At 40.7% G+C, this 17,864-nt stretch overlaps 1 protein-coding gene across 8 annotated transcripts in view; it reads right to left on the bottom strand.

Annotated features, from left to right (window-relative positions):
- Nucleotides 1-3,797: 3,797 nt before the first annotated feature.
- LOC128684094 (enoyl-CoA delta isomerase 2-like) overlaps nucleotides 3,798-17,864 on the bottom strand; it is a 132,132-nt gene continuing 118,065 nt past the window's right edge. For all 8 annotated transcript variants that reach the window (XM_070088441.1, XM_070088449.1, XM_070088485.1 and 5 more), the window contains one exon: nucleotides 3,798-3,999. In XM_070088441.1, the coding sequence (XP_069944542.1) occupies nucleotides 3,901-3,999 (99 nt within the window). In that variant the 3' untranslated portion in view covers nucleotides 3,798-3,900. The remainder of the gene's footprint in view (nucleotides 4,000-17,864) is intronic.

The raw sequence follows: 17,864 nt of genomic DNA, 5'->3' as shown, positions 1-17,864 counted from the left end.
ACTGGGGCACTTAGGGCTATGATAATTTACTTTTACACTGATTGTTTATATGACTTTGTATATTGTATATGACTTTGTATAAAGTAGCTATACCAAAGATAAGAGTAGGAGTTAGACTTCTTGTTATATTTGAATGGAAAATATTTCTGTAAGTAAAGATTATAAATTTTAGCGTTTATTTTTGTAATCCCGAACTCTACCATGTTACAACACTAGTAACAGGCTAATGAAAAAATAACACTTTACCTGTGTAGAGGTAATAGTGTTTTTATGTTAAATTAGTGTTTTGTAATAGCTTCAAACATCAGAGATTAAGACCATGCAAGCCTTCCACTTAAGCAAGATTACTGACCCAGAGCTCAAAGTATGGAATCAAGAACATGCCAACAATATCCACATAGAAGCACAAGCAACTGTCATCAGCCTCAAAGAAAAAGTAACATTACTTAATACCAAGGTCGATGACAGTATTAAGGAAGAAAAGTCACGCATGGACGTGCAATTTATTGACTTCATTCAACACTGTCAAGATCAAATTGATCAACAGCAGCTATCAGATGTTGTAGTTAACAGCCACTTTTCCTAGGCACCACAGATCAAGACATTTTTTCTGACCACTCTTCATTTGACCCAAGAAAAACCTTCATATTAACAAAGACAGTCATGAAATCGAAGAAGCTAGACTGATAAGTAAACCAACAGAAAAAAAAACTATTGTTAAAATTCCACTCTTGTTCTATAAAAAATGACCTATTAAAGTCATCTATAGGTGATCTATAGGTCATCTATGGGTGTGAAGCGTGGGTGATGAATGTTGCAGCGAGGAGAAGGCTGGAGGCAGTGGAGATGTCATGTCTGAGGGCAATGTGTGGTGTGAATATAATGCAGAGAATTCGTAGTTTGGAAGTTAGGAGGAGGTGCGGGATTACCAAAACTGTAGTCCACAGGGCTGAGGAAGGGTTGTTGAGGTGGTTCGGACATGTAGAGAGAATGGAGCGAAACAGAATGACTTCAACAGTGTATCAGTCTGTAGTGGAAGGAAGGCGGGGTAGGGGTTGGCCTAGGAAAGGTTGGAGGGAGGGGGTAAAGGAGGTTTTGTGTGCGAGGGGCTTGGACTTCCAGCAGGCATGCGTGAGCGTGTTTGATAGGAGTGAATGGAGACAAATGGTTTTTAATACTTGACGTGCTGTTGGAGTGTGAGCAAAGTAACATTTATGAAGGGATTCAGGGAAACCGGCAGGCCGGACTTGAGTCCTGGAGATGGGAAGTACAGTGCCTGCACTCTGAAGGAGGGGTGTTAATGTTGCAGTTTAAAAACTGTAGTGTAAAGCACCCTTCTGGCAAGACAGTGATGGAGTGAATGATGGTGAAAGTTTTTCTTTTTTGGGCCACCCTGCCTTGGTGGGAATCAGCCAGTGTGATAATAAAAAATAGGTATTACATGTGGTGTATGTGTTAACCCTATCGGAGTCAGTCCTGTAATATTATGGTTTTGAACTTAGTGTTGGTCCCACAATACTACACCAAAATTCTAGCAGCTTCCAATCTTGCAGGAAAAAGCTGGTAGGCCTAAGTATGAGAGAATGGGTCTGAGTGGTCAGTGTGTGCAGTATAAAAATATCCTGCAGCTTGCAGTGCTTGAGAAAAAAAACTGCAATGGTGATTTTGGTGTAAAACAGCAATTTTGTGGTGTAGGGAAGCTGTGATTTCGTGTATAGGGCAAGGAGGAATAACATCTTGTAGGAGTGAGGAAGAGCCAGTTGTGAGTGTGGGGGAAGTTCGTGAGGCAGTAGGTAAAATGAAAGGGGGTAAGGCAGCCGGGATTAATGGGATAAAGATAGAAATGTTAAAAGCAGGTGGGGATATAGTTTTGGAGTGGTTGGTGCAATTATTTAATAAATGTATGGAAGAGGGTAAGGTACCTAGGGATTGGCAGAGAACATGCATAGTTCCTTTGTATAAAGGCAAAGGGGACAAAAGAGAGTGCAAAAATTATAGGGGGATAAGTCTGTTGAGTATACCTGGTAAAGTGTATGGTAGAGTTATTATTGAAAGAATTAAGAGTAAGACGGAGAATAGGATAGCAGAAGAACAAGGAGGCTTTAGGAAAGGTAGGGGGCGTGTGGACCAGGTGTTTACACTGAAACATATAAGTGAACAGTATTTAGATAAGGCTAGAGGTTTTTGTGGCATTTATGGATATGGAAAAGGCGTATGACAGGGTGGATAGGGGGGCAATGTGGCAGATGTTGCAAGTGTATGGTGTAGGAGGTAGGTTACTGAAAGCAGTGAAGAGTTTTACTAGGATAGTGAGGCTCAAGTTAGAGTATGTAGGAAAGAGGGAAATTATTTCCCAGTAAAAGTAGGCCTTAGACAAGGATGTGTGATGTCACCGTGGTTGTTTAATATGTTTATAGATGGGGTTGTAAGAGAAGTAAATGCGAGGGTCTTGGCAAGAGGCGTGGAGTTAAAAGATAAAGAATCACACAAAGTGGGAGTTGTCACAGTTGCTCTTTGCTGATGACACTGTGCTCTTGGGAGATTCTGAAGAGAAGTTGCAGAGGTTGGTGGATGAATTTGGTAGGGTATGCAAAAGAAGAAAATTAAAAGTGAATATAGGAAAGAGTAAGGTTATGAGGATAACAAAAAGATTAGGTGATGAAATATTGGATATCAGATTGGAGGGAGAGAGTATGGAGGAGGTGAATGTATTCAGATATTTGGGAGTGGACGTGTCAGCGGATGGATCTATGAAAGATGAGGTGAATCATAGAACTGATGAGGGGAAAAGGGTGAGCGGTGCACTTAGGAGTCTGTGGAGACAAAGAACTTTGTCCTAGGAGACAAAGAACTTTGTCCTAGGAGACAAAGAGGGTAATGTATGAGAGTATAGTTTTACCAATGCTCTGATATGGGTGTGAAGCATGGGTGATGAATGTTGCAGCGAGGAGAAGGCTGGAGGCAGTGGAGACGTCATGTCTGAGGGCAATGTGTGGTGTGAATATAATGCAGAGGATTCGTAGTTTGGAAGTTAGGAGGAGGTACGGAATTACCAAAACTGTTGTCCAGAGGGCTGAGGAGGGGTTGTTGAGGTGGTTCGGCCATGTAGAGAGAATGGAGAGAAACAGAATGACTTCAAGAGTGTATCAGTCTGTAGTGGAAGGAAGGCGGGGTAGGAGTCGGCCTAGGAAAGGTTGGAGGGAGGGGGTAAAGGAGGTTTTGTGTGCGAGGGGCTTGGACTTTCAGCGGGCATGCATGAGCGTGTTTGATTGGAGTGAATGGAGACAAGTGGTTTTTAATACTTGTCGGGCTGTTGGAGTGTGAGCAAAGTAACATTTATGAAGAGATTCAGGGAAACTGGCAGGCCGGACTTGAGTCCTGGAGATGGGAAGTACAGTGCCTGCACTCTGAAGGAGGGGTGTTAATGTTGCAGTTTAAAAACTGTAGTGTAAAGCACTCTTCTGGCAAGACAGTGATGGAGTGAATGATGCTGAAAGCTTTTCTTTTTTGGGCCACCCTGCCTTGGTGGGAATCGGCCAGTGTTGTAATAAAAAAAAAAAAATTCATCTGGTTTTTATGGTTTTATTCTCAGTTTGTTGATCTCATTTGATAGAATAGAAGATATATTACAGAAATAGAGATGATTTTGAATGGTTTACAGACAAAATGTAGCTTGAAATTGATTTTTGCAAATGTTCAAGAGTAGTCTGTCTAGTTCTTAAGCAATAGTAGTTTACCTGAAATGCATTGCATACTAGTGGCTTTTTTTTGTGCCTTATGAAAGGATATCAAAAATCTTTCCTAATTCTCACAATTTATGTACAGGATGGTCATACACTTGTAATGCTTCACCTGTGCATGTTAATCCATCTTATCATGCAGTAACTTTATATTTGGTTACTACCAATTGTTGTCAACAAATTCTTGGTAGTCCTCTCTGCCAGGTTGATATGCTGCTATTAAACGTTCTGCCACTCTCTTACATTCCTCAATATTCACCTGCAATTAATACATAATATAATATAAGCAAATAAAAAAAAATTAATTTTTAGTAAGCTGTATGGTAAAAGAGGTCACTACCACATTACTCCCAGCATTTTAGTTGACTTTTACAACACGCATGGCTTACAGAGGAAAAATTCTTATTCCACTTCCCCAAGAAAACTCAGATGAGTGTGTGTATACATAAATGTGTACAAACATGTGTAGTGTGACCTATTTGTAAGTAAAAGTAGCAAGATATAGCTGTTATCTTGTGTGCTTATGAGGCAGAAAAAAAAGACATCAGCACTCCTACCATTATGTAAAACAAATACATGTTTCTCCCTAACACTCATTTGGCAGGACAGTAGCACTTCCCTGCATGGTTGCTATCTACCAATCTACTACCTACAATTTTTTGAGATACAATAGACCGTCATTTAACATGTTAGTTACGTTAATGAAACGCCACGTTAGGTAAACACCGTGTTAGATGAACTGAAGAACTTATGAGAAAAATAGGGTTACGTTCCTGAGAGCCCCCCAAAAAAAGCCAAAACTTTTTTTAGGCCTCCACATCTTACAAAAACAAAAGTGAATATGTAACTGTAGTTCATTGTTGTGATGTATTATGTTGTTTTTACTGCGTAAGACTACAAGTGTAACAAAAATAATAGTATTTCTTACCTTAAATTGTGGGTGCTGGTGTTTGTGGATGGTTGTGAAGAGAGTGTAGATTTATGTTGTGGTCCTACTGGGCTGAGGTGGATGGTAGAGGTTCTGGTACTGAAGTTGATGGTTGTACTAGTGTCTAACTTTAAGTCAGTCAGTCAGTCAGTCAAATCATTCAGTCAGTCAAGTCAGTAAGTCATTCAGTAAGTCAAGTCAGTCATTTAGTCAGTCAAGTCAGTAAATCATTCAGTAAGTCAAGTCAATCAGTCAAGTCATTCAGTCAAGTCATTCAGTCAAGTCAGTCAAGTCAATAAGTCAAGTAAGTTATTCAGTCAAGTCAGTAAGCTAATCAGTCAAGTCAGTAAGACATTCAGTGAGTAAGTCAGTCACACAAACTTATGTTTACCTCTTATGTGTACAAAGTAACACTTCATTAAGGCCACAGGTTATCCCTTCTCTAATATCATTGTTTTCTTCATTAATTCTAAGACTTAAATGCTTATACTTTTTCTTGCCACTTTCAGCAACACTGGTATGCCTACTGGGTGTCATGATTGCTTGGCAGATACAAGATATAGTATTAAAAGATTAAAAGAATTCACAAACACAGCTAGCTTGTAGCAGAGAAGGACTGGACACGTATGAAGTACAAATGCTTGGATGGTGGGGTGGTGTCGGGGGTTGGCAGGGGATGGCGGGAGGTCTCCCCCACTGATACACAACAAGGCAGCCGCTTGAGGAAAAGGGAATTTTTTTTCCTTCCCGCAAATTGAACCGTATTAAATTAATTTTACAACATGTTACATAAAATCGTGTTGAAATTTTTCAATCATGCTATACCCGAATCATGCCAAATAAACTCGTGCTAAATGACAGTCTACTGTAAATAGGTTAAGAAAGCCTAGGGAATGAATGCATTTGACAGTTAAAAACAGAATAGGGGAGTTAGTAGATGGGGAGTTGGAGGCACTGGGAAGATGGCAGGAATATTTTGAGGAACTGTGAATTGTTGATGAAGAGAGGGAGGCAGTAATTTCATGCATTGGCCAGGGAGTAAAGAGTCTGATGTGAGTGTGGGGGAGGAGTATAAGGCATTAGGTAGAAACAACTGGAACTGATGGGATAATGACAGAAATGTTAAAAAGCATGGGGGATATAATGTCAGAATGGTTGGTACTTTTGTTCAAGTGCCTCCTGGTACTGGACAATTCTCCTGCTCATCCTCCAGAGTTGGAAGACCAATCGTTTAGGGACTTCAGTTTTATAACAGTGAAGTTCTTGCCTCCTAACACCACTCCTCTCATCGAGCCCATGGACCAGCAGGTCATTTCAGACTTCAAAAAACTCTACACCAAAGCAATGTTTCCTAGGTGCTTTGAAGTGACCTCGGACACTGAATTGACCCTAAGAGAGTTCTGGAGGGATCACTTCAATATCCTCCATTGCATAAGCCTTATAGGTAAGGTTTGGCAGGAAGTGACTTCCAAGACTTTGAACTCTGCTTGGAGAAAACTATGGCCAGAACACATACTGGGAACGCTTGGAAGCACTTGACTTGTACTCGTTGGAACGCAGGAGGGAGAGATATATCATAATCTACACTTGGAAAATCTTGGAAGGAATGGTCCCAAATCTGCACACAGAAATCACTCCCTACGAAAGTAAAAGACTGGGCAGGCGATGCAAAATGCCCCCAATAAAAAGTAGGGGCGCCATTGGTACACTAAGAGAAAACACCATAAGTGTCCGGGGCCCAAAACTGTTCAACAGCCTCCCATCAAGCATTAGGGGAATTGCCAATAAACCCCTGGCTGCCTTCAAGAGAGAGCTGGACAGATACCTAAAGTCAGTGCCGGATCAGCCGGGCTGTGGCTCGTACGTTGGACTGCGTGCGGCCAGCAGTAACAGCCTAGTTGATCAGGCCCTGATCCATCGGGAGGCCTGGTCATGGACCGGGCCGCGGGGGCGTTGATCCCCGGAATAACCTCCAGGTAACCTCCAGGTAAGAGAAGGATTTTGAAGGGCATAGGGTCAACCCTGTCGACCCTATGCCTGTTGTGGAATCTATTGTGGCATTGGGGAAGTCCATGGAGTTGGATGTGAGTGGTGAGGATGTGGAAGAGTTGGTCGAGGACCACAAGGACGAACTAATCACTGAAGAGCTGCAAGACCTTCATCTGGAACAGCAACAGACCACAGCTGAGGAAACTGCTTCAGAGGAGGAGGAAGAGAGAGGGGAGAAGGTGACTTCTTCAGTGATTAAGGACATTTGTGCAAAGTGGAATGAGGTGCAAACTTTTGTGGAAAAATATCACCCTGGCCAAGCTGAAACAAGCCATATCTGCAATATGTTCAGTGACAGAACCTTGTCTCACTTCAAACAAATCTAGACAAACACCTAAAGTCAATACCTGACCAGCCGGGCAGTGGCTCGTACGTTGGATTGCGTGCAGCCAGCAGTAACAGCCTGGTTGATCAGGTTCTGATCCACCAGGCGGCCTGGTCACAGACCGGGCCGCGGGGGCGTTGACCCCCAGAACTCTCTCCAGGTAAAGAGATGCCAGAAACAGAGCTTGCTGGACAGATTTTTATTTAAATGACAAGGGTCCAGTGACTCTCAAGCTGGTCCTAGTGGCAGTAAAAGACAAAGAAGGGAAGTGGTAACCCCAGAGAGGGCTTTGATACCTAGTGTCCTTATGGAGGGGGATTCCCCTTGCAATCAATAACTTCAACTCTCTCTCCCTCCTCGCCTTTTTCAATATGCCAACAAGAATCTTCAATAAAGGTATGTAATGTTTATATTTATTTATATTTATTTATTATTGTTTTGTGTATGTAAAACTATATTTATTCTTTAAAAAATTAATTTTTTTGTGAATATTTTTGGGAGTCTGGAATGGATTAATTGTTTTTTTTTTTTTTTATTATCACACTGGCCGATTCCCACCAAGGCAGGGTGGCCCGAAAAAGAAAAACTTTCACCATCATTCACTCCATCACTGTCTTGCCAGAAGGGTGCTTTACACTACAGTTTTTAAACTGCAACATTAACACCCCTCCTTCAGAGTGCAGGCACTGTACTTCCCATCTTCAGGACTCAAGTCCGGCCTGCCGGTTTCCCTGAACCCCTTCATAAATGTTACTTTGCTCACACTCCAACAGCACGTCAAGTATTAAAAACCATTTGTCTCCATTCACTCCTATCAAACACGCTCACGCATGCCTGCTGGAAGTCCAAGCCCCTCGCACACAAAACCTCCTTTACCCCCTCCCTCCAACCCTTCCTAGGCCGACCCCTACCCCGCCTTCCTTCCACTACAGACTGATACACTCTTGAAGTCATTCTGTTTCGCTCCATTCTCTCTACATGTCCGAACCACCTCAACAACCCTTCCTCAGCCCTCTGGACAACAGTTTTGGTAATCCCGCACCTCCTCCTAACTTCCAAACTACGAATTCTCTGCATTATATTCACACCACACATTGCCCTCAGACATGACATCTCCACTGCCTCCAGCCTTCTCCTCGCTGCAACATTCATCACCCACGCTTCACACCCATATAAGAGCGTTGGTAAAACTATACTCTCATACATTCCCCTCTTTGCCTCCAAGGACAAAGTTCTTTGTCTCCACAGACTCCTAAGTGCACCACTCACTCTTTTTCCCTCATCAATTCTATGATTCACCTCATCTTTCATAGACCCATCCGCTGACACGTCCACTCCCAAATATCTGAATACGTTCACCTCCTCCATACTCTCTCCCTCCAATCTGATATTCAATCTTTCATCACCTAATCTTTTTGTTATCCTCATAACCTTACTCTTTCCTGTATTCACCTTTAATTTTCTTCTTTTGCACACCCTACCAAATTCATCCACCAATCTCTGCAGCTTCTCTTCAGAATCTCCCAAGAGCACAGTGTCATCAGCAAAGAGCATCTGTGACAACTCCCACTTTGTGTGTGATTCTTTATCTTTTAACTCCACGCCTCTTGTCAAGACCCTCGCATTAACTTCTCTTACAACCCCATCTATAAATATATTAAACAACTACGGTGACATCACACATCCTTGTCTAAGGCCTACTTTTACTGGGAAAAAATTTCCCTCTTTCCTACATACTCTAACTTGAGCCTCACTATCCTCGTAAAAACTCTTCACTGCTTTCAGTAACCTACCTCCTACACCATACACTTGCAACATCTGCCACATTGCCCCCCTATCCACCCTGTCATACGCCTTTTCCAAATCCATAAATGCCACAAAGACCTCTTTAGCCTTATCTAAATACTGTTCACTTATATGTTTCACTGTAAACACCTGGTCCACACACCCCCTACCTTTCCTAAAGCCTCCTTGTTCATCTGCTATCCTATTCTCCGTCTTACTCTTAATTCTTTCAATTATAACTCTACCATACACTTTACCAGGTACACTCAACAGACTTATCCCCCTATAATTTTTGCACTCTCTTTTATCCCCTTTGCCTTTATACAAAGGAACTATGCATGCTCTCTGCCAATCCCTAGGTACCTTACCCTCTTCCATACATTTATTAAATAATTGCACCAACCACTCCAAAACTATATCCCCACCTGCTTTTAACATTTCTATCTTTATCCCATCAATCCCGGCTGCCTTACCCCCTTTCATTTTACCTACTGCCTCACGAACTTCCCCCACACTCACAACTGGCTCTTCCTCACTCCTACAAGATGTTATTCCTCCTTGCCCTATACACGAAATCACAGCTTCCCTATCTTCATCAACATTTAACAATTCCTCAAAATATTCCCTCCATCTTCCCAATACCTCTAACTCTCCATTTAATAACTCTCCTCTCCTATTTTTAACTGACAAATCCATTTGTTCTCTAGGCTTTCTTAACTTGTTAATCTCACTCCAAAACTTTTTCTTATTTTCAACAAAATTTGTTGATAACATCTCACCCACTCTCTCATTTGCTCTCTTTTTACATTGCTTCACCACTCTCTTAACCTCTCTCTTTTTCTCCATATACTCTTCCCTCCTTGCATCACTTCTACTTTGTAAAAACTTCTCATATGCTAACTTTTTCTCCCTTACTACTCTCTTTACATCATCATTCCACCAATCGCTCCTCTTCCCTCCTGCACCCACTTTCCTGTAACCACAAACTTCTGCTGAACACTCTAACACTACATTTTTAAACCTACCCCATACCTCTTCGACCCCATTGCCTATGCTCTCATTAGCCCATCTATCCTCCAATAGCTGTTTATATCTTACCCTAACTGCCTCCTCTTTTAGTTTATAAACCTTCACCTCTCTCTTCCCTGATGCTTCTATTCTCCTTGTATCCCATCTACCTTTTACTCTCAGTGTAGCTACAACTAGAAAGTGATCTGATATATCTGTGGCCCCTCTATAAACATGTACATCCTGAAGTCTACTCAACAGTCTTTTATCTACCAATACATAATCCAACAAACTACTGTCATTTCGCCCTACATCATATCGTGTATACTTATTTATCCTCTTTTTCTTAAAATATGTATTACCTATAACTAAACCCCTTTCTATACAAAGTTCAATCAAAGGGCTCCCATTATCATTTACACCTGGCACCCCAAACTTACCTACCACACCCTCTCTAAAAGTTTCTCCTACTTTAGCATTCAGGTCCCCTACCACAATTACTCTCTCACTTGGTTCAAAGGCTCCTATACATTCACTTAACATCTCCCAAAATCTCTCTCTCTCCTCTGCATTCCTCTCTTCTCCAGGTGCATACACGCTTATTATGACCCACTTCTCGCATCCAACCTTTACTTTAATCCACATAATTCTTGAATTTACACATTCATATTCTCTTTTCTCCTTCCATAACTGATCATTTAGCATTACTGCTACCCCTTCCTTTGCTCTAACTCTCTCAGATACTCCAGATTTAATCCCATTTATTTCCCCCCACTGAAACTCTCCTACCCCCTTCAGCTTTGTTTTGCTTAGAGCCAGGACATCCAACTTCTTTTCATTCATAACATCAGCAATCATCTGTTTCTTGTCATCCGCACTACATCCACGCACATTTAAGCATCCCAGTTTTATAAAGTTTTTCTTCTTCTCTTTTTTAGTAAATGTATACAGGAGAAGGGGTTACTAGCCCATTGCTCCCGGCATTTTAGTCGCCTCATACGACACGCATGGCTTACGGAGGAAAGATTCTTTTCCACTTCCCCAAGGACAATAGAAGAAATAAAAAAGAACAAGAGCTATTTAGAAAAAGGAGAAAAACCTAGATGTATGTATATATATATATGCATGTGCGTGTCTGTGAAGTGTGACCAAAGTGTAAGTAGGAGTAGCAAGATATCCCTGTTATCTAGCGTGTTTATGAGACAGAAAAAGAAACCAGCAATCCTACCATCATGCAAAACAGTTACAGGTTTTTGTTTCACAGTCATCTGGCAGGACGGTAGTACTTCCCTGGGTGGTTGCTGTCTACCAACCTACTACCTTGGTGGATTAATTGTATTTGCATTATTTCTTTTGGGAAAAATTGATTCAGTTTTTGCACTTTTCGGTTTTAAAATGACCTTCTGGAACGGATTAAGTTCAAAAACTGGAGTTCCACTGTATGAGGTGTTTTTCTAGTCGGTTTGCGCGAGTAAATTAAAATCAAATGTGTTTGGCTGGTCTGTTTACATAACTTATATCTATCCTCTCTCATGTACTCATTCTCTCTCTCTCTCTCATTTATTCATTTAATCTTTGTTTATTCACCTCTCACCCTACATTTAGGCTACAAATATTTTAAGGTAAGTAATGAGTGTACTGTATATGCATTTTATCACTCTAGGGCACTTTAAATGCTTAGTATATAATGTGTGGGTGGGGTGGCCAGATGGGGTTACGATACCACACTATTTGATACCTACCTGCCCTACTATTCACCTTGCACCCTATATTAAGACCATTAAGACCACAAATATTTTAAAATAAGTAATGAGTGTACACTACAGTGGTACCTTGACTTACAAGTTTAATCCTTTCTGTGACTTACTTCGTAACTCAATTTGCTCATACTATATCATATCAATTTTCCTCATTGAAATTAATTGAAATGCCAGTAATCCTTTGACTGTTTCAGTTGTATATACAGTGGACCCCCGCATAACGATCACCTCCCAATGTGACCAATTATGTAAGTGTATTTATGTAAGCGCGTTTGTACGTGTATGTTTGGGGGTCTGAAATGGACTAATCTACTTCACAATATTCCTTATGGGAACAAATTCGGTCAGTACTGGCACCTGAACAAACTTCTGGAATGAAAAAATATCGTTAACCGGGAGTCCACTGTATATATTTTACGAGCCAGTGTTTTTGACATATTTATACACCAAAAATTCTAGCGGCTTCAAATCAAGCAGGAGAAAGCTGGTAGGCCCACACGTGAGAATGGGTCTGTGTGGTCAGTGTGCGCAGTATACAAAAAATCCTGCAGCACGCAGTGGATAATGAGAAAAAAAAAAACAGACTGTGTTTTTGGAATAAAACACTGACTTTGAGGTGTATGTTCATATAGTATTTATGGTTGTATTCTCATTTTCTTGATCTCATTTGATAGAATGGAAGACACATTACAGAAATAGAGATGATTTTGATTGGTTTCACGATGAAAAGGACCTAGAAATTAAGCTCAAATTAGCAGAAATGGTTGATTTTTGCCGATGTTCAAGAGTAAACAAATGTCCAATAAGTGTAAACATTGTCCAATAAGTGTCAATTAGCCATTCTAATATGCAGTCATGAATGGGATGACATTATTTATACAATTATTACAATAATGCAGTAGTCTGCATAACAGTAAATCTTCTATTTTTTGTGAGAACAAAAATTCAAAATAGAAAGCAAGAGTAATATAAGAGCGGCCTGGAGACATGACTGATGAACAGAGAAAATGTTATTTTAGTGCCAGAAATGTCTGCACTGTTCATTCTGAACCCTATTTTGAAATTGGCATCTTTTTTAACCCATAAACGGTCCAAGCTGATCTACGTTCACATGCATAGTGCTCCAAAAGTAGATCTACGTTTTTTTTTTTTTTTACATATTTTCAAATATAACAAAAAAAAAAAAAACGTAGATCAAAGTTTTTTTACACGTTTTCAAATGTAAAAAAAAAAAAAAAAGAAGAGCTACTTTTTTTTACATATTATCAAATGTTGAAAAAACGTATATATACGTTTGGACTGTTTACGGGTTAATTTGCATGAAATTGGCCAAATTGCCAATTTCTGACCACTTTATTGAGTAGTTGAAATATAAGCTACTTCTATGCACACATGCTGTATTCTTTTCAAGATTGATGGACTGACTACATCAACTCAAGGCTCAGGGACTGATTACCTCAAACTCCTCTTGTTCTTCAATGTTCTCCTTTGTATGGACTGATGAAGCCACTGTGTGGCAAAATGTTTCCTCAATAAAGATACCCAAGTGTTGCACATGTGTCTAATTTATCAATTTGTCGCTTCTCTGAACCATTCATATATATTCCTGTCTGACACAGCAACATCTTGGGATCTTAATACAGGGAATTCTTCACTTGCCTAACCCTTGGGCATGACCTACTTCCACATTGGACAAATGTGATACCACCTACATCTGCTGCACCTCTCCTGCCTATGGTATATAAGCTACTTCTATGAACATACGCTGTAGTCTTTTCAAGATTGATGGACTGACCACATCGACTCAAGGCTGAGGGACTGATTATCTCAAACTTCTCCCGTTCTTCAATGTTCTCCTTTGTATGGACTGATGAAGCCACTGTGTGGCGAAACATTTCCTCAAAAAAGATACCCAAGTGTTGCACATGTGCCTAATTTATCAAGTCTTAGAATAAACGAAGAAAATAGAGATATGTATTAGACAAGAGATAGCCCGTGGCCGTAATGAAGCTTCACCTTCTGCACATAAAAATGAGGTAAATGTAAGTTTGTGTGATGACTGACTGACTTACTGATTGACTTACTGACTGCATTACTGACTTGACTAACTTACTGACTTGACTGACTGACTGACTTACAGACTGGACTGACTGACTTGAAGTTAGACTTTTTCACTGAAGAGGACCCTGAAATGTTGCCTAGAGCAGCTGATGCCTTACCGTCAGTTGTATAATGTACTGCGGGATAAAATAAAACAGAAATCCCTTACAGAATTTATGCATACTTGAGTACCACTACTGACTTTAGTAACAGAACCTCTACTATCCACCTCAGCCCAGTAGGGCCACAGCATAACTCTCCACTCTCGACAATCATCTACAAACACCAGCACCCACAATTTACAGTAAGAAATAATACTATTTCTTCTGCATTTGCAAAGAAATAAAAATTTGAATTTGAATTTAAATGTTTCATTCCATCCTAGAGAGATTTATTTTTTAACTTGATGGCAGTCTCCTGTCAAGGCAGGGTGACCCACAGAAAACACATTCACTCAATTGCCATCTTTCCAGAAATGTGCTGATCTCAACTCAGATAACCCTCTGAGTGAAACATCAATATGAAAAACAGCTCAGAATGTTTTAATAACAAAAGAACAGACAAAATGATACATGTCAACACTCGCTAATCTAATACGGAAGTTTTAACAATTGTTCAGTGGACCCTCGGTTATCACTCGTAATCTGTTCCAGAAGGTTGGCCTAAAAGCGAAATGGCCGAAAACCAAAATAATATTTCCCATAAGACAATAAACTATAATTACATATTCCCTTTTAATATTGTAAGAACTGTTGGTCTAAAAAAAAGTTGTTTGGCTTTTTGGGGGCTCCCAGGAATGTAACCCTATTTTTCCCATAAATTCTTCAATTCATCTAACGTGGTTTTACCTAACACGGCATTTTCAGGAATGTAACTACCATGTTAAATGACGGTCTACTGTATAAGAGGGGCCTGGAGACATAACTAATGAACAGAGAAAATGTTATTTTAGTGCCAGGAATGTCTACATTATATATACTGGACCCTATTTTGAAATTGGTCTTTCTTGAATTTTGTGTGAAATTGGCCAAATTAGTAATTTCTGACCACTTTATTGGGTAGTTGAAATAGGTAAATGAGCAGTTTCTTGTTCTCAATCAATAGAATAAAAGGAGTTCTAGCTAAATAACTATGAGTTTGGTTTACTGGAATGATGGAATTGTCCCAGAAGAGGGCTCAAAGTAGGCAAAACTGCCAAAGTTTAAATATTGTTGAGATTGCTAATTTCGTGAGCGGGTAATTCAGGAGGCCTGGTCACAGACCGGGCCGCGGGGGCGTTGACCCCCGGAACTCTCTCCAGGTAAACTCCGGGTAAGTTTTCCATCAAATTTTGTGCTTTTGGTTTCATTACCTTTGGAAAAAGATTCTCTATCATTTCATAAGAACAAATGATTTTTTTTTTAAATTCTTCAACACTGGAAGCAAGTTTGTGAGCAGGGCTCTCGACCCTCAAAGGGCTATGGGAGCTAGTCCCTCGCTGCTCTCTACCTTTTTTGTTTGCTTGTTGACCAATTCCATTGTCTTTAATTGCAACTTTTCAATGAATAATGTCTTTTAAACATATATCTCTGGTAACATCTGTTGTTTTCAACCCTTGTGCTGCAACCTGTTTTCCACACACACCCATACCTCTGTCTTCTATCAGTTTAAAATCCTACAGAGGTCAGTAGTGGTCCCCTCAATCAAGTTGGCTAATGCTACCACTCCTGCCCCTGAGAGATGTACCCCATCCCTTGCATATACATTTCCCATCGAAGTTGTCCCAGTTGTCAATGAATGGGATTGCAAGTTCCTTGCAGTACCTGTCTAGCCAGCAATTTACACTAATTGCTGCCCTAGACATCCATTCACTACCCACTTCCCTTCTAGGTAAGATGCTACATATGATTCGGACCCCTCCCTTAGACCTTATTAAATGTATAGCTGACCTGAACTTATCCAGCAGCTCCTGGAATTCAGCCCTCTGAATAGTGATCGTGACAGTGGTAAGATAAGATAAGATAAGATTTCGTTCGGATTTTTAACCCCGGAGGGTTAGCCACCCAGGATAACCCAAGAAAGTCAGTGCGTCATCGAGGACTGTCTAACTTATTTCCATTGGGGTCCTTAATCTTGTCCCCCAGGATGCGACTCACACCAGTCGACTAACACCCAGGTACCTATTTGCTGCTAGGTGAACAGGACAACAGGTGTAAGGAAACGTGTCGAAATGTTTCCACCCGCCGGGAATCGAACCCGGGCCCTCCGTGTGTGAAGCGGGAGCTTTAGCCACCAGGCCACCGGGCCACCATAATGCTATATGAATGCTAACATGATTCAGATCAACAAGGTTGCTGGTGATACAGGGTTCCTAGTGATGAAGGGTTGCTAGTGACACAGGGATACAAGTGATACACGGCTGCTAGTGATACAGGGATCCTAGTGATACATCAGGCTTAAACATATATTGTCTAAGTAGAATATTGATTTCTTTTTTTTTAACAAGTCGGCCGTCTCCCACCGAGGCAGGGTGACCCAAAAAGAAAGAAAATCCCCAAAAAGAAAATACTTTCATTATCAATCAACACTTTCACCTCACTCACACATAATCACTGTTTTTGCAGAGGTGCTCACAACACACCAGAATAGTATGAATGCTAACATGATTCAGATCAACAAGGTTGCTGGTGATACAGGGTTCCTAGTGATGAAGGGTTGCTAGTGACACAGGGATACAAGTGATACACGGCTGCTAGTGATACAGGGATCCTAGTGATACATCAGGCTTAAACATTTATTGTCTAAGTAGAATATTGATTTCTTTTTTTTTAACAAGTCGGCCATCTCCCACCGAGGCAGGGTGACCCAAAAAGAAAGAAAATCCCCAAAAAGAAAATACTTTCATTATCAATCAACACTTTCACCTCACTCACACATAATCACTGTTTTTGCAGAGGTGCTCACAACACAACAGTTTAGAAGCATATACGTATAAAGATACACAACATATTCCTCCAAACTGCTAATATCCCGAACCCCTCCTTTAGAGTGCAGGCATTGTACTTCCCACTTCCAGGACTCAAGTACGGCTATACAAAAATAACCGGTTTCCCTGAATCCCTTCACTAAATATTACCCTGCTCACATTCCAACAGATCGTCAGGTCCCAAATACCATTCGTCTCCATTCACTCCTATCAAACACGCTCATGCACGCCTGCTGGAAGTCCAAGCCCCTCGCCCACAAAACCTCCCTTACCCCTTCCTTCCAACTTTTTCGAGGACAACCCCTACCCCGCCTTCCTTCCCCTACAGATTTATACGCTCTCCATGTCATTCTACTTTGATCCATTCTCTCTAAATGACCAAACCACCTCAACAACCCCTCTTCAGCCCTCTGACTAATACTTTTATTAACTCCACACCTTCTCCTAATTTCCACACTCCAAATTTTCTGCATAATATTTACACCACACATTGCTCTTAGACAGGACATCTCCACTGCCTCCAACCGCCTCCTCGCTGCTGCATTCACAACCCAAGCTTCACACCCATATAAGAGTGTTGGTACTACTATACTTTCATACATTCCCTTCTTTGCCTCCATAGATAATGTTTTTTGTCTCCACATATACCTCAATGCACCACTCACCTTTTTTCCCTCATCAATTCTATGATTAACCTCATCCTTCATAAATCCATCTGCCGACACGTCAACTCCCAAGTATCTGAAAACATTCACTTCTTCCATACTCCTCCTCCCCAATTTAATATCCAATTTTTCTTTATCTAAATCATTTGATACCCTCATCACCTTACTCTTTTCTATGTTCACTTTCAACTTTCTACTTTCACACACACTCCCAAACTCATCCACTAACCTTTGCAATTTTTCTTTAGAATCTCCCATAAGCACAGTATCATCAGCAAAAAGCAACTGTGTCAATTCCCATTTTGTATTTAATTCCCCATAATTTAATCCCACCCCTCTCCTGAACACCCTAGCATTTACTTCTTTTACAACCCCATCGATAAATATATTAAACAACCATGGTGACATTACACGCCCCTGTCTAAGACCTACATTTACTGGAAAGTAGTCTCCCTCTCTTCTATACACCGTAACCTGAGCCTCACTATCCTCATAAAAACTCTTTACAGCATTTAGTAACTTACCACCTATTCCATATA

The sequence above is a fragment of the Cherax quadricarinatus genome, chromosome 2 (assembly GCF_038502225.1).
Source record: "Cherax quadricarinatus isolate ZL_2023a chromosome 2, ASM3850222v1, whole genome shotgun sequence".
NCBI lineage: Eukaryota > Metazoa > Arthropoda > Malacostraca > Decapoda > Parastacidae > Cherax > Cherax quadricarinatus.
The sequence above is the reverse complement of the archived record's forward strand: the minus strand, read 5'-3'. Positions and strand labels throughout refer to the sequence as shown.